Source organism: Peromyscus maniculatus, chromosome 16, assembly GCF_049852395.1.
Source record: "Peromyscus maniculatus bairdii isolate BWxNUB_F1_BW_parent chromosome 16, HU_Pman_BW_mat_3.1, whole genome shotgun sequence".
Lineage (NCBI taxonomy): Eukaryota > Metazoa > Chordata > Mammalia > Rodentia > Cricetidae > Peromyscus > Peromyscus maniculatus.
Genome location: NC_134867.1, coordinates 12,189,462 through 12,213,513, shown reverse-complemented (window position 1 = coordinate 12,213,513; position 24,052 = coordinate 12,189,462). Strand labels below are relative to the sequence as shown.

The 24,052-nt window shown below is 44.2% G+C and overlaps 1 protein-coding gene and 1 long non-coding RNA gene across 3 annotated transcripts in view; one reads left to right on the top strand and one right to left on the bottom strand.

Moving 5' to 3' along the window:
* The window catches only part of Sobp (sine oculis binding protein homolog), a 167,777-nt gene extending 148,045 nt beyond the window's left edge, over positions 1 to 19,732 (bottom strand). For both annotated transcript variants that reach the window (XM_076552368.1, XM_076552369.1), the window contains exons 1-3: positions 19,092 to 19,732; positions 5,401 to 5,539; positions 2,572 to 2,757 (exon numbers count right to left, since the gene is read on the bottom strand). In XM_076552368.1, the coding sequence (XP_076408483.1) occupies positions 2,572 to 2,757; positions 5,401 to 5,539; positions 19,092 to 19,187 (421 nt within the window). In that variant the 5' untranslated portion in view covers positions 19,188 to 19,732. The remainder of the gene's footprint in view (positions 1 to 2,571; positions 2,758 to 5,400; positions 5,540 to 19,091) is intronic.
* LOC143268845 (uncharacterized) lies at positions 14,037 to 23,306 on the top strand. Its single transcript, XR_013044975.1, has 2 exons — positions 14,037 to 18,819; positions 22,181 to 23,306. It is a non-coding gene; the product is annotated as an uncharacterized LOC143268845 (long non-coding RNA).
* The last annotated feature ends 746 nt before the right edge of the window (positions 23,307 to 24,052 follow it).

The window sequence follows — 24,052 nt, the reverse complement described above, 5'->3', positions numbered from 1 at the left end:
ACCATAAGAACTGACTAATCTTAACCCGCCTAGCATGAGGTCCAGCCAAAGCCCTGCCCACCATGTATTTTAAGTTTCAATTTTTTTGGTAAATAGGGTTTTGTTGGAACACAGGCACACTCCTTGATGCATGCGTCATCTAAGGTTGCATTCCTGCTCCAGCGTATGTTCTGGGCAGCTGTGAGAGACAGTATGGCCCACAAAGTCTACGGTACTGCCAGACTCTTCACCAGAAAGGTTTACTAAAGTGGCCCTCTAGTTGATGCAATCAAAAGTCGTCTCTTTGGTGAGTTTCTGCTTGGTGAGACCTAGAAGGCAGAGAACATCCAGCACCTTGTCATATAGAACCTCGAGGCAGACAGGGCAGGGTTAGAACAGACACAGAAAAGTAAAGACGTCCTTCTCTACACTCTGTTTTCCACAGATGAGTGCCTTGGAGTTCCACAGCAGACAGCAGAAAACCACTGGTGTTTGGTTACCCTGGCTTCTAAGTCCTCAGAGTTCCTCCGGCTACGACTTCCAAGGCTCAGTCTTTGGCCTCCAGCCTTCTGCATCTTTATTTCCTGATCTGGTGTGGAATTCCAGTTAAGTAGAAGCTGTGTGCTTGACTTCCACGTGGCTGGCTCCACAGGAGACCTCAGGGCAGGTCCTCTGGCCTCGTTCCTGCTCAAAGCCTCAGCTACGCTAACCTCTCAATATGGCGTTTTCTTTGCTCAAATACATCTTTTTTTTTTTTTTTTTTTTTTTTTTTTTTGGTTTTTCGAGACAGGGTTTCTCTGTGTAGCTTTGCGCCTTTCCTGGAGCTCACTTGGTAGCCCAGGCTGGCTTCGAACTCACAGAGATCCGCCTGCCTCTGCCTCCCGAGTGCTGGGATTAAAGGCGTGCGCCACCAACGCCCGGCTGCTCAAATACATCTTAGAGATGGATTTGCATCGGGATGCACACCTTTCTGTGCACAAATTCTGTGCATGAAGAGACAAGTGCAGATTGGGGCTCAGAAAAAAAAAAAAAAAGAAAAGGAAGAAAAAAGGAAACGAGGTACCGGGTTTGCTCCCTAACTTTCACGTGGCAGCTCTCACGCCAGGTGCCTGGTGTCCCTCCTCATCTCCACAGCCCCCTGAGGTAGGCCTGGGGGGCATTCTAAAAAGGAGCAGTGCCCACAGAACCTGTCCCCTTTCACAGTGCTGGTGAGTGACAAAGCGTAGATCTAAACCCAGGTTTTCTCAGTCTGCAGCCTGAGTTCCCAACACTCCGTCATACCCACTAATTAACACACTTGCGGCCTCATCGAAGCCACAGACTATGCATCCAGTTGGGAACACTACATTTACAAAATCACCTACCCTTTTCTCACCAACTGGCCTGTGCAAAATGAACCTTTGGTCCTTGGGAGATAAACTCTGGTCCCTCTGTATCATTAAAACAATCAACCAAAGGAAAACAGGATCACCAATAAAGGAAAAAGTATATGATATGCCAGTTATGGTAGTAATTAGCACTAACAATGATTTTAAGGACAAATGAGTTTTAATTTACTAAGATATCTAATGACCTCTTATGATAGGTCAGTTTTATTTGTTAAAATATAGTAGGCCAACCAGAGAATGTGGCCAAAACCATGAAGGAATGCTTAGGACAATGCATTATCACATCTGTAACACAAGCTGAGGAATCCCTACCTGAAAATGCCCTCACTGTTTATGGAACATCTATCCATAACTAAACATCTATCCTCTCAAACATGAACACAAGCATTGGTGCTAGCATGTTACAATAAATACTGCTATTATAACTCTGTATTTGTCAATGTTCAATTCAACACACACAAAAATAACTAGTAATAAAACATTCTAGCATAATTCCAACATGTTACAGCAAGCCAGAGTATCACTGAGTATTTGCATGAACTACATCTGGAAGCAACAATGAACATCACTGTGCTCAGCCCTCCAACACCAAGATTTAATGCACAGCCATCTAATTTTCTGGAAATATAAAACAACTGATTACATTTTCATGTGGAACTCAGATTTCCATCCTTTCAAGCGCTCAGAGAGACAGCTTCCCAGGAATTAAGAGAGAATTCTGTGGAGACGATGCAAAAGACAACTTGTTTCTTGAAAGGATTTAGAGGAAGGCACGTGCAGGAACATGTCTGCCATGTCTTCTTACAGAACTGTCCCTTTCCTCAGAAAGCCCCCAAAGACCTGGTCCTCCTTAGGCCCTACCCTGTTCAATCATGTGTACATTCTGTTTACCAGTCATAGTATATATTTTATTCTTAAAGGGAAAAAAAAACAAACAGGTGACTTCAGAAAAGGAAAGCATCTTTTTTCTGAGTCTGGTGGTAGAAAAAGTCTGGTTTCAGTTGAATGCTACAGCCCAGGCAGAAAGAGAAGAGGAAAGTTTTGGGATAATAGCAATAATACTTTAAGCAATATGTGAGCTAACACTTATCTATAACAGTCATCAAACCATCTTCATTTAAGTTGAGTTTTTAATAATTTGTCTTAAGACGGTGAAAACAACTGTATACAGACTGTTACGGTTGGGAATCCCAGTGGTGCTTACCTGCTGGCGGCTTTATGAAAGGTGGTGGAATTAAAGGTACAATAATGGGCACATTGCCATGGTCCTTTGACCCTGCAGGTGAGTCACTGAGTCCGTTCCCAGTGGCAAGGCCTGAATAGCCTGCGCTTATATTGTATGATGAAATAACACTGTCCTCTGGTAATTTTGGTTTTGGCAAAGAATTTTCTGTAAGAGAAAAAAATAATCATTCAATATAACCAAGAACTTATTCATTAGCATTTAATTTTTCCTTATTTCTTCAAGCACATTGGTTATGTAACAGAACAAAATTTTCCTCACAAACATTTAAGCAATTTCCCAGAACTCTACAGTCCATCCTGAAGCTTTATAGTTCTGCTACCAACAATTCCCAAAGGGCTTTTCTTTATAATTTGCTCCACTATGATAGCTAATATCCCAGTTGAATCATGGTGATGAATTTTAGCACTGTAAAATCCCACAGAAAATTGAGAGGCAATTAACCTTTTCCTTGTACAAAGTGATATATAGCAAGCGTCACTCTCTGGCTATGAGGGGAAGCCTAAAATGTATCCCAGAATGGTAGCCATGTCACGCTGCATTGTAAATCTAAGCCATGGTATAATCAAATGAACCAAGTGATTTAAAAACAAAAACCTACTATTGCACTGGGTATGGGTAATATCCATTAAAAATTAACAAAAATGGAAATAAAATTTACAACGTAGTGCATTTTATATCTTTGTGTCACAGAGAAATGGGGAGGAGGTGGGGAGGAGAAAGAGCGTTTCAACCATGAGAAGCGTGGGACTCTTTCCACGTTCCCCAGAGGCAACGATGATTACCCAGGCGAAGTTCTACAGAGGCTATTAGTTTATAGACTATAAGCTCAGGACTTGCGTTTTTTCATTTACAGTGAAATTGATGATACTATCTCCATAACATGATGTGTACAATTTCATAGCAAGCTTAACATAAAATTTGTCATGAACATTCAATTCCACATGCCTGCAGGACGGCTCATTTACATTTCATTGCCTGGCATCTAAGAAGAAAATACTCTTTCTTAAAGACTGGGAAGAAAATAGTTGAACAGGTATTATGCCAATAGATTTCGATGTAACACAAACACTGAGCCAAGAGCCAGTGATAATGAACAGTTAGTTGTACCCACATTTGACTAAAATGCCTTCACATGTTCCTCCTCTTTTATCTTATACACAGACTCTCGTTCCAGATTTAGGTTTACTAATTCTGGAGTCATACAGGCTTCCTGCTGTCCACTCAGAATCCGTGTAAATTCCGCTCTGCCATTCCTCTGCAATCTCCATGCTCTCGCTGGGCTCTGATCTAACCCTCTACGTGTTCTGCTCTCTTTACCCTCTTCAAGAGCGTGGGGCAGCCAGCGAATGGGGGAAACGACACACAGAACGAAAATAAGGCTTCCTTCTAGAATTCCCATCCACACATAGTGAAGGAGGCTCACAAGAAAACAGTGAATTCCCCTGCTATCTCCACACACAAACCCAACACTGCACACCCGGAGAGCCCCGGTCCCCGGCACGGATGACGAGTTAAAGGGGACCGTGGAGCTCAAAGTCAGCGAGCACTGTTTCTCTGAACTTTCGGCAGGACCACAGCGCTAAGGTCCTCGGTCCTGGCCTGGTTTTCCCGTTGCTGGAAGGACACGGAGCCGTGTCTATTTTTGTTTTCTGTTGAGCTCTGATGTTCTGTGGAACTCTGCTTACAGGAAAGCACACTGGGAATACACTTGCAGCAGAGCGTCTGGAACCCTCCCACTCCCAACTCCCTTTCACCAAGGAACTTCTACACCACACTGGAGGTGTAGGTATGTAAAATATGTGTGCAAATCAGACATTTGCTGATAACACATCGTACAGCAACTATCTTAAGGCAATTCTTTCGTCATTATACATGCAATTTTGTTATTTATCAAAGATGAAAGCAAATTTGTATATTAATGAGACAGATGTACTTGAGTGATTTTACATAGGGAAGTAAATCTTGGCTGAATATCTGATACAGTGTGATATAGAACGTCTTCAACATTTCTCAGCATTGATCTACATTTTGACTTACAATCAATACTGAGAATGCCACTGTACAGAATACATAGTACAAAATGGCAGAAGCATGTTTATAGCCATTTTGGAAATTATTGGAAATTCTGTCCTAATCCCAATCCAAACTTTATTTAGTGATTTTTAAAATGCAATTCAAGGCAGCCACCCAAATGACATTTTTAAAAAGCCAAATATTCTAAGACAATAAATCCAAAAATACACTAATTTGGTACTTAAATGTTGAGTACTGACATTGGAAAATATGAAGTCTTTGCTTTCCATAATTAAGCAATTACCTTTCTACAAGAGTAGAGAACTTCATATGTATAGTAAGAACACTGCGACTCATAATACACAGTATTCTTGAGTTTGAGCTCAGGTGTCTCGGGAGGCATTTGTTGTCACTGTGTGGCATGACAGCTTGCATGGGGCAAAGCACTCATGCTGTGTGTTCAGAACCAAGGCTGCAGTGAAGTCCTATGATGCATCCCATGCATGTACTTTTAGGAATGCCTCAAATGCATTACACATTGCAGTGAATCTGGGACCACTATATCTTCCAAAACCTTTTACTGCTGCCAAAGTTTGCCCAACTCCCACATTTAGTTACTCAGTCCCATATGGGTCACAGCCCACAGTGTGAGGAGCTGAACTTTAAGCTAGCTGTATGCATAACAACAAAATGAGACCCACAAGCATTCAGTTCTGGCAAGTGGAGACGGTTCATTCTTGTCTGCATGAGCAAAGAGCCATTAGACACCTTTACCTTTGAGAACAGAAATGTGCTGCCGGCTCTCCCCATCAGTAGGGTAACTCCTGAACTCAATGTCTTCACCGTCTTTTAATTCAACTTTATCATAGCCATACCAGCCAAGAAGTTCATTCATGGTGTTCTCTGCAAAGTTCTGAAAGAGAAGTAGAAGCTACTACTCAATTCTGTAATCAATAATTATTTGAAAAAAATGTACAAGTTCAATTCTTTTAGCCGTATCCCATTTCATGCCAGCCCCACTCCCCCTAGAGGCCTGTTCACTTTTCAATCATGTTCAAGGTTGTAATGCATTTAAATTGCAGAATGATTCATCTAATTATGACAGGCCTTCAGACACTGGCAATTTAAAGACAATAAAGAGGTACTTGTCGACTTCATCTACGAATAGGAAAACTTACTTTTTAGCACATTCTGCAAAGTTTAAATTCTACAGGATTACAAAAATATTGAAACATGCAAAAAAACTAAGAAAATATTTTGAAAATGAGCTTTTTGTAGTTCTAATTAATTTAAATTAGAATTGCTTTCTGACTCACTGTTGTTACTTAATGTGCCTCTTACTACAAATAAAACAGTCTCAACAGAAAAATAATTTCTCAATTGTCAACCAGTATCATACAAAAACCTAACTAAATTTCAAGGGTCCCTCTTTACAATTTTCCTTTTATAAAGGCATTTGTTAACTTGATGGATACTTTGCTTTATAAATTGCGCTAGTGACAGATTCATTCTCCATGAAATCAAGGTTACTACGTCTTCTGATAAGTGACTTAAAAGTGCCAACACAGTTGAAGGTTACAAGTCAGTTAGATTTTGGATAAAACAATTTTATCAACGATAAGCTAATACATGAGTGTAAGGTATTGTTGCTGTTACTGGAGATATCAAAGTTTGAAAATAGTGTATATGGTTGACAGATTTAATACTTAGGCCAAGTGATTGTGTCTATCAATTTATCAATTGCTAGAGCCAGAAACAAAATGTGAGTCTGTGTGTGCTATTGATCTTTATGCTTAAACAGCTATCAAGCAACCATACGCCTCCTAGGCTGAACTGGGAAAACTATAGATCCTAACTTCTTTGTAGTTCAGAGAATCTTATATTCTTTTTCTTAGATACTGTCATTTCTAAATTCCACTGGCGTACATAATTTATATACCTAAATGAAGCACCAAGGCCAAGCCTGAATGTAGGGACCCTCAGCATGTGTTTTGTTTTTCTTAAATTCTATGACTTAAGAGCTCAGAAGGGCTCCATTAAAGATATTACAGTGCTGATCCCACAGAAATAAACCTGGCATTTCAAACCACCCACAGGATGCTACTTTTTTTTTTTTTTTCGTTAGTACCCACTCAAGTTCTAAGATCCAACTGGGTCGATCTATGATGGTTCAGAGCACTAGGAATTAAAAAAAAAAAAACAGCCAGATTGATTCAGTGTTACCATCCATATGGCCAACAGCCAGCCATATCAATCTTTAGTGAGGCATTTATTCTCTCTGATGGCTGGCTGTGTCCACATTAAATAGACATTCTTTCCATGAACGCACGAAGATGACATGCTCGCTATGAATAATAAGCGTAGCAGCTTCAGGAATACCACTGAGGAAGACTGGGCTAAGTGCTGTTCCATTTAATCAAAGGAGATCCCTTTAATGAGATGCCACTCTCCCCTAAGACCCAGTTCTTTCACTAACCCGAGAGTGACAGTATCTCAGCACACAAACCAAGGTCCTCCACCAGAGGTCTGGCAGCAGACATCTCCGAGGATGATTCTTGCCTTGCATCAAAATCTATTCCCAGCAGTAGTAAAAGCCAAGCTCAAGCCATCCTGTTGGTCTATTTGCTGCTTGTCCCAATCTCTAAGAGAACTGTGCCAACAAGATAGATGTTCCTCTGCACAGTACTCCTGGCTCCTACATCTGGTTTTGTGTCCCCTTTCCTAGTTCAGTCTGAAGTCTCCTGGTACCCTGCTTAGTAGACACTACTTTCTCCACTGTGTCTAAGTTCTGAAATCACACAAAGGGCCACAGACGCATAATTCATGCATTAGCCTCCCAGATGAGAATATAGATTTGTTTGTTTTAGTCCAGCTGCAAATCCATTCATTCATCCTTTCAGAACCAATCTGAGGGATACATGTAGAATTTTCAGACATCAGATAAAAACTGAAACCTCAACTGGATTATTAACACCAAAGTCATATTATTTGGACATTTTTTTTTTTTTTTTTTTTTTTTTTTTTTGGTTTTTCGAGACAGGGTTTCTCTGTGTAGCTTTGCGCCTTTCCTGGAACTCACTTGGTAGCCCAGGCTGGCCTCGAACTCACAAAGATCCGCCTGCCTCTGCCTCCCGAGTGCTGGGATTAAAGGCGTGCGCCACCACCGCCCGGCTCTTATTTGGACATTTTAACAAAAACAAAAACTCAGTTTTATTTGTTTTCTGGTGGAAACTCAGAGGTTTCATGAAACAGTTGATATGAATTTGATCTATTCCATGATTTTTGAGTTACAATAAATGTCAGAGAAGTAACTATAAAATATTCCTTTTCTTGTCACTGAAAATGAAAATAAATGCCATATTGTTCTGATATATGAGTGCAGGGGCAGGAAACAAGGGGCATATAGGAACTCAAATGATAAATCTCAAACCATTTGAGAAGGAAGGAACACGGTCAAAAAGAGAAATTGAATATATATACATATATATATACACATATATATGTGTGTGTGTATATGTATACATATATATATTCATAAGAAATAGACTAGAGGGGTGAGAAAAATGGCCCAGCAGGTAAGAGCACTGACAGCTCTTCCAGAGGACCCAGGTTCAATTCCCAGCACCCACAAGGCAGCTCTCAACTGTCAGTAACTCTAGTTCTAGGGGGATCTGAATGTCCTCTTCTGACCCCTATGGGTACTGTACACATGTGGGACACAGACATACATGCAGGCAAAACAGCCACACACATAAAATAAATAATAAAATTAAAACCAAAAAGAGATGGAGTATAAACTCTCCTGTATCCACTGCTGAATTAAGAAGCCAAATGTCCTCAAGGAGTGAATCATTTAATAGCCTAAGTTTCTAGACAGAGTTTAATATGCTTGGTAGCACATGGACTCATTATGTTGCAAACCAAATAAACGAAAGAAGAGATCTTTGCCACTGTCACCTTACATTCCAGGAGAGGTAAATCATGAAACGTTTATGGCCCAGACACGTTTTCAAACCTTTCTTGTAGAGAATTCCAATAACTATTGCTTCAGTTTTAAAACAAAACAAAACGGGATCTTACTATATCGCTCTGGCTGGCTGGAACCTCACTCTGTAGACCAGGCTAACCTCAAACTCACAGAGATCTGCCTGCCTCTGCCACCGAGTGCTGGGATTAAAAGCACACCTGCTTCATGTTCCAACATTCTTACAGTATTGTCCTTTAAAAAGCAATTTTCAATTTAAAAGTTAGTCCTTTCTTATGTTGTTTCTTGTTTGTTTGTTTAAAAGGGGGGTGGACAAAGATGATAAGAGTTAAAACTCTGGATAACTGCAAAGGCAACAACGCTCCATATTAACTGGAGACAGATGCTGCTGTGCCGGGGAGGAGTGGACTGGGGCATGGAATGTGCTTCCTCAAAGCTTCAAGCAGCATTTCTCCTGAAGACCTAAGGTGGGAAATGTCTCCACAGTTAAGAGTTCTGGCTGCTCCTCCAAAGGACCCAAGTTCGAATCCCAGCATCTACATAGCAACCTGAAACCACCTGTAGCTCCAATTCCTGGCACTCAGACGCCCTCTTCTGGCCTCCAAAGGCACCAGGCACACATGTGGTGCACAGACATACATGTATGCAAAACACCCAAACACATAAAATAAAATTTCTTTCAAAGTTCCTCCTAGCTTTAGAACTAGATGAAATCAAGGAACTTCTACTTATGTGAAAAACAAAGCAGCTTTTGCAAATAAATCTGAAAATGACGGTGATCACACAACATGAATTTTACTGAGCAGTCATTATTTCAAATACTTTATCATTGCTCTCAGGAACCATCAAAACGTGCCAAAAAATGCAGTGCTTTGGCATCTGAGTTGCATTTTGCAGACTGCTTTCTTGCCTTTGGAAGTGACACAAAAATCCTCTCTCATACTATGTGGTCCAATTTGGGTTTGGAAAATAGGTCATAAAATTATAATGGTAATTTCTAAGTCTTATAGCACTTTGCAGCGTTTCCACATCCTTTAGCTCTGTGCTCCTTTCAATGGCCCTGTGTGTTGGGTGTTTAATTTCCACAATAAACTCCTGGTGAACCGACGTGAATTCCTCATTTGACAACAGAAAATCAGAGCATGGCATTATGGAGCATCATAAAACCAAAATAGAGGTTTTCCCATTCTTTTTTCTCTAATTTTTAAAAAATTTTCACACACGAGTACTATATTTACACTATTTTCACCCCTCCCTCTTTCCCCTCCAATTCTTCCAATGCCCCCAAACTACCTCTCAAATTTATTACCTCTTCTTTATTATTGTTACACATATAAACACATGTAAATACACACATACACACACACACACACACACACACACACACACACACGCACGCACGCACACATTATTGGGTCCATTTTGTTATTGTGCACGTCATATGTGCTTAAGGGATTGGACCACTTGGGATTGGATACTATCGGACGGCTTATCCCTGGAGAAGACTGCGTCTCCCCATCTCAGCAGCCATTAACTGCCCGTAGATCTTCACTTAGCAAGAGTTCCTCCATCCTTGGTGTGTCAACTGGTGGTGTCATTTTGCAGGTCTTGTTTGGGCAGCCACGTTGCTGAGGTCACTCTTCTGATTCTCACGCCAGGCTTAATTCTACTATAGAGTCAGCGGCAAAGGGTCCAGCAATCCCAAAGAATTTACCTCCCGGGCCAATCAAGAACTTACAGAGAAATCAGAGCACAGGATGTCAGCGTCATCAAGTGATTTCCAACCCAAACACATCTGCCGCTGGAGAAACTGTGCTTGCATTGGGATTGGCTCATTGGCCTCTACTCTCCATAATTAGTTGTATTGTTGGAGATGGGATGTTCAAATTTCACAGTTAAAACCGAATCTTCCCATTCTGCAACTTTTTGACATGGTGTGAGGCTGAGTGCTTTGTCTTGCCAATAGCCACCCTCCTGTCTCTTCCTTATGTTCTCTTACCTCTCTTCCTTTTCTCTGGGCCTCTGAAGATCACAGCTCTATCACTTAGTCAGAAGGCATGCTCTCAGAGAGCTAAGTAAACAGCTAGGTCATAGATCTGTAGGAAGAAATTTTACTGCTTCTTTGTTCCTTTTTGTCTTTCTTTTCTTTTTTTATTTGTGTGTGTGTGTGTGTGTGTGTGTGTGTGTGTGTGTGTGTGTGTGCGCTCCCGTGCGTGTATGTGGGTGCATGTGCACGTGTGTATGGAGAACAGGAGGAAGCTGGAGTGCCCTCAATTGCTTCTCCACATTATTTCTTTTTCTCCAGGTTCCCTCACTGACCCTGGAGATCACTGATTCAATTAGGTTGGGCAGCTATAAAGCCCCATGAGTCCTGTTTCTGTCCCCAAGGCTCTCCAGAGCGAGGTTCCAGGCATGCGTGCTGCACCTGCATTTTTATATGGGTTCGGGGGGTCTGAATTCAGGTTCTAAGGCTTGCAGTTTTACACATTAAGACATTTCTCCAGTGCCTTTTTACACCTCTCAAGCTCTTTTTATACCAGCAAATTGTATGTGTGTGTATGTATTATGTATGTATATATGTATTTCTTGTTGAATCTTGATTTCATAACATTTCTTTGACATTCTCATTCAACTAGAAGTCTTATAAAAATGTCAAAGTTCTGGGCTAGAAATGCAGGTCAGTTGGTAGAATGTTCTCCTACCATGCACAAAGCCCTGAGCACTGTGGCACATGCCTGTAATCCCAGCCCTGTGGAGGTGGAAGCAGGAGGGTCAGGAACTCAGGGCCAACCTCTGCTACATAAGGAGGTCGAGGTCAGCCTAGGCTATTCAAAGAGAATGATAGCACTAGTGAGCACCCTCATACTTCTGAACAGAACTCTAATCCCTACAACTCTTAGAAAGGACAACTTGAAAAAAATTAAAGAAGAAAAGAAAAGAAAGGATGATTTGACTCCATGAATTAAAAGCCTTAAACATTTAATACCATTTGACTTGGTAATTTTATTTGTATCCATTTTATCAATTAGCCTAAGAAAATAGGTACAAAAAGATTTATGTTCAGAAATACTTATCTCTCCGGGCGGTGGTGACGCACGCCTTTAATCCCAGCACTCAGGAGGCAGAGGCAGGAGGATCTCTGTGAGTTCTAGACCAGGCTGGGCTACAGAGGGAGATCCGGGAAAGGTGCAAAGCTACACAGAGAAACCCTGTCTCGAAAAACCAAAAAAGAAAAAAAAGAAAAGAAATACTTATCTCAATGTTGTTTTCTAAAAACAAAAACAAAAAAAATTAAATGCCAAACAATTGTAAATTGGTTAAAAAATTTCAGTTTAATCATACAATAGAATACTACTATCTTGCCACTGAAATATATGCAGTAAATACATTTTAGTGACTTGAAAAGCTATTAACAATATATTAAGTTTTAAAAGAAAATTGATCTTTTTTTAAAAAAATGTATATCACATGGAAAAAAGCATAAAATATATGATACCCACAATAATTATGTTTAGTGGGAAAATCAAAGCTTTTTTTGCTTTCTGTCTATTTCTTGTCTAATACTTATTTTATTACTTTAATTATTTGTGGTGTGTATGTATTTGTATGTGTGTGAGTGTATATGCACGTGTGTGTGCAGGTGCCTGTGGAGGCCAGAAGAGGGCAGCAGATCTTCTGGAGATGGAGCTGCAGGCAGTTGTGAGCCATCCAACACAAGTGCTTCAAACGAAACTCAGGCCTCTGTGAGAACAATGTGTGCTCCGAACAGCTAGACCATCTCTCCAGCCCCACTTTTTGCCCATTTCTATTACTCATTCAACTGTTTCTGTCATGACAGTATGCCATTTATAAAAAAACAAAATGCTAACTTTAATTAAAAATTAATTAACATATAGTCTCACTCATAGGCAACCATATCAGTCATATCCACAGTTTAAATGATAATAAAAAGAATCTGTCAGTTACATTACTTGACTTCACAACATTCTGACATGTATTATCAAGAAAGCAGAGCACTTGAGAAATACTTTCAAAGGAAAAGGAAACGCTCAATCCTGAACAAGTCACAAGCTGGGTAAGAGGGTCTGGGGAGGGGAGCTGCTACTCTCTGCTAGGTATGGTTTTGCATAACAGGATGATAACTAGTTTTCTCTCTCTTGTTTTGTCCATATGTTCTGCCTGACTTGTGGGGCTGACCCTCAAAGCCTCATGGGTTTGCTGAGAGATTTATGGAAAGGGAGAGAGGCTGCCTTGCTCCATTCCAGAGTGAGGTAAGAATGAACTTGCTTAGATCAGTTCCAGCATGGGCCCAGAGCCGAGTCTAAGTTGTCTCCCGTAACACAGACCCGGTGGACTAGTTTTATTTTATGGTTACGCTAAGAAAAAGGTCAGGGAGTGGAATTTAGATAGTGCAGAAGAGATGTGTAAAGAGCCCCTCGCCAATTACAGAGTGCTTCCATATTTATAGTCCCATTGGGTCAGACGGCGTAAGACAGACTCCCACTGATGACTGATTAGGTGGCCACCACTAGGCACAGACTAGTAAAAGTGTCCTGACGGGCACTCGTGGCATAGACTTTAGACACTGAGCTCTGCTTTGGGGGGTCTGGCTACAGCTTCTTGGCTTCAAGTCCTTGAGAGACAACCACTGTGCTCTGTTTTGGGTCACTAGGCAGGCCTGTCATCAGCCATCTCCATGCTGACCTCAATGCAGTGCTTAATGCAAAGGATGCATTCTAACACCGCGCAGCTGAGGACAGTTTTACTCCTCTACTGCTAAGATTGCAAACTCGACGGCTATACAGTCGTCGTGTAAAAGCCACACGTACAATCTGTGTTATTTCCGTGAGACGGACAGCAACCCATCATGTGCCACATTCTACTCTGCTGCCAAGACATTGACCGTCCTAAAACGGTCAAAGGAGCGCTGTGGAATTGTGGATACTGGCCCTCGCTGGCACAGGGGCAGCCGTGGCAGGTGCACAGCTGCACGCAGCTGTGCCTTATCACAGCTGCAGAACTAGCCTAAAGGAAGAAAAAAATCACCAAAACTTGTTGCATCATTTTCCTGCCTCTGCCGGAGCCACTGGCCTTCACGCAGTACATTCCCTAGGCTTTTGTTTAGATGAGAGCTATTAATGACTGTCCATCAGTCTACAGACCCTAAAATACACATCAGCAGGCTCTCCCCACGTGAGCATCTATGGCTATGTGTTTCAACTGGCACAATTTTAAAAAGCGGTCTATTTTCCCCCTCCTCCTACACTGTACTATCCCTTCTCTTTCAGGAAAATATTCAATCATTTCATTAGAGAGAGCAAGTGTGGCAGACATCTGAGTGCCAAAGAGCAACTTTTAGCCGGCAAGAATACTGTTTATGATTCACCTTCTCATTTTTCTATTCTAACATTTTATTTTTCAAAAAGAAGTGTAAAGCCTCAATAAGTCAAATGGACATTTCCTCGGACACCAAGATCCGAAGAGTCTGGCCTTTCTCTGGGAGCCTCCGTTTAGAGAGTCACTTGTGCTCACTAATATTTACTCTTCACTGAGGCTCTGTTTTTGACTTTCCTTAAAACTCTGTTACCTCTTGGTTCCTATAAGTCTGTCTTTCACACAAGAAAAGCAGGGCTTGGCTCCTTGGAGCAGGGCTTGGCAAGCGCAGAGGCAGCACACACAGAAGGGAATGAGTCTGTCAGACTCATTTTCTTCTATTTCAAATGTTTATTTCAGATTTGGGAGGAAGTGGAGCGGTCCCTTTCCATTTCCTAGTATTTGGAACCTACAAGTTGTCTAAGGCTTGGAGAATGGCGCTCTCCTAGTCACCGTACTCGGCAGGTCACCAGTGGAGACTCTTCTGGAAACCTCCGTCCCACCAGAGCAGAGCGCTTAGTCTCATGGAGCTTATTGCACCATCTCCTATGGCTGTAGCCTGGACCCCTGAGATGGGCAATGAGAGCCATGCCAAAGGCTCGGCCACGTCCCACCTCTGCTCCCAAGAGGTGAGGACCAGGCCTGACTTACCTGAGTGGGGACCTCAGCTCGGCCACACTGCACACCTGAGGCCCCTGCTCAGTCTGACAGGATGTGTGAAGCCTTGGGGGAGATCTGGTCCCAAGCCCACTTACTAAGTTCCTGGGGCATCCTGCAACTGACACCAGGACGGTGTTTTCCAAAATAAGACCTGCTTTGGGCATAAGTTCATGTCAGCCTTAACCACACAGGCTTTTCCAATCCATACTCTAATTTCTCTAATTTTCGTTTTCAACATCATGCTGTTCCACTCATCAGTTCTGCAGCTTGCTTCACTGTTCCTGCAGTCAACAGAGGCCATTTCTAAAGCCCCACAGAGACCATCAGAGAACAAACTAGAGAATCCCATGGAAATTTTTCTGCTAACGCTAACAGATGTGCATACCTCAAGACGTGGGAAGCAGGGTCAAGGTATAATTTTAGGTACAATTAGCTATTGAAGATATTTGTAGACAGAAACCTTCAGCAACTGTGAGACCTTGTGACATTTTACACAAATGACCCTGTAGTTGAGTACTTGATAAAAACACCAACACCAACAACAAATGTTGTAAGTAAGTTAATAATGGGGCGTTTAAGAGGTTTCCAGGCCAGAGTGCCTAATCTGATCACATTAATTTTGCCAAAGAGTTTTAAAAGAAAAAATTTTGACTCATTATCTCTACTTATAGTCTAGATTTTTTTTAATTGTGCTATTTTAATTGTTTGGGACCTACTGACCACAGTTCACTAAGATTTATGTGCACAAATACATGTCTTGATCACAGAAAGTTTATCCATACATTTATATTGCACATTCATTAATATATAGTTTCTATATGAAATCTACCATGTTCTGGTAGATATAATGCTCCTAAGCTAATTAACTCTCCTATATACCGGAACTCCTCCATCCTGACTTTCATGTGAATGGACAGTATATCAGGGTCCCACTGACTAGTTATAATCCCCACAATCATTTTAGAAGCCCAAAGAAATTTTAAAAAATTTAAAAAAAAACCTTTTCTATTGCTATCTGTTTTACTGGCCACTATTTAATAAGGCATATTAATAATGAGTAGAGCATCTAGTTTTTCTTTAAGTTAGGAAAAATTAGAATGAAAAGAAGATAAAGAAACATCATAAAGCTCACAATAAGACACACATTCCTGCTGGGAAGATATTTTCCCTGAAGTACATCGTAGCCAAGCTATGCCAAGTCGTGTACTTTTCACACACGAAATTATATTGTATCAAATTTAAATTTGTTACAACTGCCATATCCATTAAACCAGTGATAACGAAAACGCAACTGGATATCTGATCTGGTGAGACAGCAGCCAGCATTAGCTCCCAGCCACAGGAAGACCACCTCCACTGCCCTGGCTGCTGTCAGCTGCCCTCAGCCAGACTGCCTTCTCCAGCCGCTGTGAACTGACTGTGTGGTTGCCATGCTCAGGAAATCTTGAAGAAAGCCTCTGGGTGAGGCTGTGCTGCTGGTCATTCTCATCCCTCCACATTTGCGGCACTTAAAATAGACACTTGTACCAGTGTCCTTTCTAGTACCCAGAGGAGAAAAAAAAATCACACACACCCCAATCCCTTTCTTTCAGCTCACAGAGAAGCAACTCAATCCAAGCAGTGTTGAAACCCGAGTAGGTCACTGTACACCACGATAAAATTCCCTAATCCCCGGGCCAAATCTCCCCAAGGGGGCCTCCTCCTGATCCTCCACTTCCCAGGCTGACTTTTCCATTCGCTCTCTCCTCTTTCCCCTTTCATTTCCCTACCTTCAAGCCTTGATATGTGATCTGAGGTGGGGGCTCAGGTTTCCGTTTTTACAGCTTAGGCCCCGATGGCTGTATACATTCCTTTCTCTCTGCTGGGCAGTGATTACTTACCAGGGCTTAGTTTACACTGGTCCAGATGAAAGCTGTTCAGATGAAGGCAAATACAGCCAAGCTGCCCCAGCGGCACTGATATGAAGCCGTACAAGGCTACATTGTGTTCTCGATGACATTTTGTTGCACACATTTTTATACAGGGCAACCAACTTGTTATGTTACCTTATACTTCAGTTCAGGAAGCTGAAGGGATAATAATACCATGAGGGGTAGGGAGGGGTTCTGTTGGTGTGGTGATTAATATTAAAATCAGAAAATAGTAATGTGTTCAAAATAACTCTGTGACTTTGAGAACCTACTTTTTAAGTAAGGATTTTTTTTGGGGGGGGTGACGTTATATTAGAAGAATGCCTATAAACCCACTAGACACCCTGGAATGGTATACATGGACATGCCAGTGTCTTTCATATTATTCCAAACTAGAGAGAAAATGCCACAATTGAATTATGTGCTGCTAAAAAAGAAAAGGAAAAAAAAAACCTTCTCATTTAATGCTACAGATTGAAACAAGAATTAAGACTTCAAATAGTAGAAAGCAATCTGGAGGGGGAAAAAAATAACATTTTAAAAAGAGGAAATTCTGTGCATCCAGGTTAATCCCACACTCAGTCCTGCAGCATGGGCCGAGCACTGTCATTTTCCCCTCCACACAATGTTGTTTTTGTTTCTTCCCCCACTAGTTCAGACAAACATCTGTTATACTGCAGAAGGACAAACTATCTCCCAAACCACGGAGTGTGCCTGCAGCCAAAGCCAACAGCACCAGCCCCAAGCACCGAGCACAGTCAGCCTTTATACCCAGCCGGGATAACGTTTCACATGTTTTGATTAAAATTAGCTAATTTGTAATTCTAGAACCTATGAAACTTAAAAGCTGCCATCCATATAGAGGGTATTAGGCAGCATTTTAAAGGGCTAGAGCTAGCTGTGATTTCCTAGTGGCCTTCTCTTGTCGTCCCCCACTGTCCATTTAAAACGACACGGAAAAGTAATGTAGAAACACAGGACAAGGAGGAAGGGCCAGAATTGCAGGGCACACTCTGCCTCGTGGAGAAAAAACAACTTTTACTTCTTTCTTTCTTCCTTCCTTCCTTTCTTTCTCTGTCTATCATTGGAATCAATGTGGCTTCTGTTACAGGGAATGGTATTAATTTCCAAGGCAAAGCTTCTTTACTTTCCCAGACCGATTCCCTCAGCTTCCAGACACTAATTCTTCACCCCAGAAATAAAAACCCTACTTCCAAAATGTGGAATACTGGTGAGACTTCCGGGAGGGAGGTAAAGTTATGAACATACACCTAGTCACACAAACGCATAAGCTGTGTTTGCCCTTTCTAAGCATGGGCTTCACCACGGCACTCTCACTAAATACGCTTGCTATACCCAAGAAGACGCCAAAACGCAGTAACAGTGAATTAGTCCCATTTTTAACCAGTTTGCCTTTCAAATACAAACTTAACCAATGATGACCAAGTCACCTGACTATGTTGAGTATTCTGTACAGAAGTGGGGAACACCAAGAAACGCAAAAAGCAAGCCTTATACTTTTTTTTTGGTAAGTCATAGAATCAAAAGTATATACATAAAGGGATTGGGGGGTGGTAAAAATCGTGAAATCCACACAAGACAAAAATCCTCGTCCAGGCAAAACTCACAACTTTGAGGAAAATAAAGAAGTGGGGGTGGCAGAGGGGTCCAGGCTGAACGATGTTCTCGGGCTTCAGCGCGAACAGCTGGAGCGCCAGGAGGCTGCGCTCGCCACCTCTGGAGCACCGCTGGCCTGGCAGGGAGCCCGGCCTCGCAGAGAGGACTCGGGGCTGGCCTTCGTGAACAATGGGCAGGCGGCTGTGAAGGCCGCCCCTCAGACAGCTGGCTTTCAGCCGGGCTTGCCCAGTCTGCTAACTGGAAAGTGAGGCGTGCAGAGGCGAGCTGGAGACCGGGGCAGCAGCGGAGAGGAGCGGCCGGGGGCGGCAGAGGCGAGCCCGCTGGCTGCACCGTCCCTGACCCGCGCCACTCCGGCCCAAGCCTCGAGCACTGACAGCTACGCGGTCGGTCGCAGCTGGGGAGTTGGAGCAAAGAGGGACCATCGAGCTTGGGAACGAACTGGGAAGAGGGGTGGAATCCAGGTATCCCGATGCCCTGGCTCGGCAGCGCTTAACTTTGGAGGGGTCCGGAGGCTCATTTCCGAAAAGGGAAGAAAGGCTACACGGACCATTGGGAAAGCCGCTGCGCCATGCCCACTCGCCACTGGGGTCCGGTACCCTCGCCCTGAAACATCTGCACTAATCTAGGGTTTGTGAGGTTAAATAGTATGCTTCCCCCGCCCCCCCGCCCCCATCAGATCTGAGGTTGGCAGATTTTGGGGATGCAGCCCGTGAGTTGGCCTCGGTTTGGCACCTGGAGGGGGAGCTGAGGCGTCCCGGGGACCCGACAGAAACTGACAAGCGCGCCCCTGTCGTCGTCGTCGTCACCCCCCCCCCCCGCCCCCAAGCCTATACAACAGCCCGAAAGGGAGCGGACGGAAGAAAGAGCTCGGTCTCCCCGGCCCTCGAGTCCGAGAATACCTTCATCTCCTCGTTGATCTCCCTCTTCACGGGGTGAGCCGGTTTCCGGCTCCGTTTATTTTCCGGAGGTCTCCCTTCTTTCTCCATTTCTGCCATGTTTTTGTGTCTGGTTTCTGTGGAGATGAAATGGCTGCTGCCGCCGCCGGCGGTGGTGGTGGCGGCGGTGGTGGCGGTGGCGGTGGCGGAGGTGGAGGTGGTGCTGATGGTGGCAACACTGGCGGAGGTAGCGGTACTGGCGGGTCCGGGGCTGGGAGGGGGGAGGCAGGCGAGGGAGGAGCGGGGTCTCTTCTAGCGGCGGAGACCGTCAGTGGCCGTCACGGGGAAGGGTAGCCCGGGGAGTCTCGGGGATGCCGCCGCCGCCGCTCCTGCCGCCGCCGCCGCCGCTCCTGCTGCTGCCGCCGCTGCCGGTGCCGCCTCCGCCGCTCCCGCTCCCGCCGCCGCCGCCGGGCTGCATCCTCGGGGCCCCACGGAGTCGTCAGCCATCTTCCTGAGCTCTGTCCGTCCGCATGGGCGAGAGGAGCGCCGGCCACGGCGGAGACAGCTGCTCTGGGCGTGCGTGCGTGGATATGTGTGTGCGCCCGGGAGAGCGCGCCAGCCCCGGCGCCCTGCGCCTCCCGCGAGCCGAGCCGCGGGCGGAGGGAGGGACTGCGCGGGGAGGGGTCCGAGGGAGGGGAGGCTGGAGGGGGGGGACTAGGCCAGCCCCCCGCTCGCGAGCGGGCGTGGCTTCCCGGTCGCTGTAGACGCGGATGCTACGCCGCTTCGGGGGCTGCTGGCGGCCGCCTGCTCCTGGGCGCCGGGCACCGGCACTCCTCGCGGCCGCCGCCTCCCCGCGACGATCCCTGCTCGGCGGCGACGGGCAGACCCCCTACCTGCTCCTGAACTTCGTGACGTGGGCTCCCGTGGGCTCAGAGTTGGCTTCTGAGTCTGACCTAGAGGCCGCTAAGGCAAAATGTATGGGGGTGAAGGGTGGAGGTGGAGCATGGAAGGGCGCAGGACCCGAAAGCAGAGCGAGCACTCGGCCCTGGGGTTGTAGCGCCGAGTAGCGGACTGAAACACAGACTGGACCCACCACTCAGGCTCGAGTGTCCTGCCCCAGGGGCCACGGCAGACTGTGCGGAGGCTGGATGTCCCTTAGAGGGATCCCCAGCGCGGCGTGCCCTCAGACTGTTTGCCAGGAAGCTTTCGCCTTCCTGAGACCGACTTAGAAGTAGGACAACTCAGCCTTCAGCTCCCTGGTTTCTTTCTTTCTCTTTCTCTCTCCCTTCCCCCTCCGCCCCACGAGCACTCTTATGCCCTGTTACAAAGTAGCGTCTTTACCCGGTGACCCCGCGTGCACCCTCATCATGCCCTGAGCTTAGTGGGTACTGCTGTGGGCGTAGGATCCTGCACAGGACCCCTCCCTCCAGGAGCCCGACACCCTCGCCACGCCCAGCAGGACCCTCTCCTCTCCGCGGGGTTCCACACTCTTCCACTAGACTCTAATCTGCAGGTTCCAGAGCCCAGCTCATCCTTCATGCGCTCACGTGTCCCCTCTTGGCCGCCTCTGTCCACGCCCTGGGCCAAGGTCGGCTGCGCCTGTCCCTGCCTTTTGGGTTGAGATATTGGTGTGAACCACTTGATCAGGCTCCAGCGACAACACATAGCTCTGAAAGCTCCTACACACTGCAAAGGGGCACCTCGACGTTCCCAGTTCAGGTTCAGCTTTCCCGCGCCGCTCCACTTTGTAATTACCTGACACAATGTGATATGGGGGTGTCCATTGTTCCGCGGCTTGTTATTACAGAGTGTTCATTATGACAGTGGTGGAATTTAAAATTACACATTTTTAAGTACTTAAAAAGATAGAATGAAATCGGTGTGGGGGTATGAGTAAGCTTTTCATTAAAATCTCAGCTCGGCCTATCAAGTGGGGTTCATTCTGAGTATTGCATTGCCTAATTTGCATTTTAGCATCGTTTTGTCTCTTAAGCATCGAATTAAAGATATCTGTGAGCATATTCCGGAGGGCTGAACATTCATATTCTATGAAGCCTGTTTTGCATTTTAGCATAATTTGTTTCGTACACACCGAATTCCAAATATTTGGGAGTGTACTAGGGAAAGCAACTCTTCCTTGCACGTGCGGAAGGTTCGAAGGGAAGCAGTACCCAGCTCCTACTTCTAGTAGCATCTGTCCCAAGCCATCCAGGAGGCCTGAGGGAACCGCTGTGAGTCACCTTTCCCTGTTAAGGGTCCTGGTGAAAGACTCTCACCCAGAGGGGGTAAAAAAGATAACACTTGGGACCCTTAGCAAGTTTTCAAGAAATTAAGAAAGGGGGGGGGATGGAAATTGAGGGAGCATTTTCAGTTACAGCTGTGCCTCAGTGAGATTTTTCACAGTAGCTTCGGGAGCATATCCAGGTGCATGTAGCTTGGGAGGCCCGGGTCCTCTGGCTGGGTCTAGAAATTTGCAGTAGACCTTGGCAAACCTTCAGCGACCCAGTAGTGAGAAGGCTGAGAGAAGCCCAGGCCTATTTACATTTACACCCCTTTCCAGATCACTAACTTGTGTGGTGTTTGGTGGGCTGAGCTTTAAGCAAGGAGTGTCTCCATGATACTGCTACTGGGAGAAGAAAAGAAGAAAATCCTTGGGGGGTTTTATATCAGAATTTCACCCAGACAATATGTGGATGGGGGCAAGTTTGTTCTTTGTATTCTGTCCTCTCAGCTAAAGAAGTGCTGGGAAAACTTTTGTTTTTTTGCTTTCGGAAAGTGTAAAACTTCAGACACGTGTTGTAAAATAAACTATGCAATAGGAAGCCTTTGTCTCTTGGAAACATATTTAAGTCTGCTATGTTTCCTTTGGTGCCAAAGCCGTCACAATTGATTCACTGTTGTTCCGCTGATATCAAGTAACAAGTTGTATACCCCCAATCTGAGATACAGTTTCACAAGTTAAGAAACAAGTAAACAGAAAAGGTAAACTATCGCCCAGACTTATATTTAGAAGCAGCGCTACTTCTTTCAAAGAAAAGGACTTTAGAGAAGTAGCCCAGGTGTTTAATAAAATAATGACATTAATCAGCCACCTGTTCCTCTGTGCCCTCTAGAAAACTGAGGTAAGAAGACTGGATCAGAACCCATGAAGCACGTCTTTCCTGGCAATAGAAGCACAGAAGTGTATGTGAGGAAAACTGCTTATCTGACATAAGCTTCGGAGCTGCGATTGCTACCTGTTCATGAATCTGTGTTTTCCCAAATGTACTACAGAACGCCGGTAGAGCAAGAGTTGATGCTGTATGCAATTGGAATGGAGTCAGATCATGTTCCCTGGATAACTTCATTGTAAAAGTATAACTGTGGTAGAAACATTAACATAAATACTTCTCTGAAGACTCCTCCACCCCACCCCCACACAGCACCCAAGCCTCCTGGTATACAGTTAGTCCTCAGACTCCTCCACCCCCCCCCCCACAGCACTCAAGCCTCCCAGTATACAGTTAGTCCTCAGACTCCTCCACCCCCCCACACAGCACTCAAGCCTCCCAGTATACAGTTAGTCCTCAGACTCCTCCACCCCACCCCCACACAGCACCCAAGCCTCCCGGTATACAGTTAGTCCTCATTTTCCCTCTTGTTAGCCCTGTCAATCACCACGATGGACACAGGTCCAATCTTCTGTGTATTCCTCAGGTGCGTTTCGTGTTTCCCCTCTTTATGGGTGCTCTTGGTCTTAACTTGAGCCTGCTTTACTTAGAAAGCACATCTGAGAACAGATGGGAAGACCCCAGAGTGGTCTTCTGTAGATATTTGTTATCTGTAGACCCCTCCTATAAATACTTATCACCCAGAATTGATTGGTGTACCCTAAAAGACATCTTAAAATTTTTCCTGTGCAATATTTGAAGTGAGTGTTCATCTTGAACAAGCTCTCTGCTCTAGCTAAAGGTGAGGATTAAAATATAATTATGATGTTGAACACATGATAGGAATTATCTCACTTAATATTCATAAAACCCCATGAAGCTACTTTGTTATCTCCAAGTCACACAAGGAAGCTGAATCTTATACAAGTTCTAAGAAGTAATGGGATGTAGACTCATAACTTCCTGTCCAATTCCAGTTCTGGAGTTTTAAATACTATGCTAATCTGATTTAAATGAATTCCTGTAACAATCTATGTTTTACCTAATCTAAGGTCCACAGATCTAAGATTAAAATGCATTTTACCTTGAATTCTTACGTTTTAAGTGCTATCTATTTCTTGCTAATGGTACATAAGCTAACAACATATTTCCCATTCAGTAGCGCATTAGATTTCCTTGAGTTAGGTTGCAACAACCAGTCTTAGGAAAAATCCCAGAGGCTTAAAACAAGCAAGCTTTGTTTTCTAGCTCCAACAAAGTCAGCTAAGTGTCATGGTGGATCTCTCTTTAGCAATTATCCTCTGTGCAATGGCTTGGGATGCACATCACATTTATACATGCTTTCACAGTCACTATAGAGAAGATGGGGGCCTGGAGAATTCCCATGGCAGGAACATATACATTGTCTAGAGTTAGTCACAGAGATCTGCCCGACCTATAGGGAAGCCAGGAAGTTTAATCCATCCAAGTCGTCCAGAAGACAGGAGAAGCAGAGGCAAGTATCTAGTGTTTGTATCACAAGCATCATCAGTTCACTGAAATGTAGTTGTTAGGATCCACCAATGTAAACATTAGGACTCTTTTATCTAGACCAAATGTACAATGATGGCCTTTCTGATTAAAATATGCTTCAGAACTCATGATTACCTCCAACTGCAAAGAACAAAATTGTAGAATGAATTTAAAGAAGAGTTGTAGAAACAGCATATTTCTAGTTAACGTGGGGCTTTAACCATGGACAACAGAGGGGTTCTCAGGAGTCTGAGACCTGAAGTTATACAGACTCTCTGCTTCTTTGTGGGTTTTGTTGTTGTTTGCTTTTTGTTTTTGTTTTCT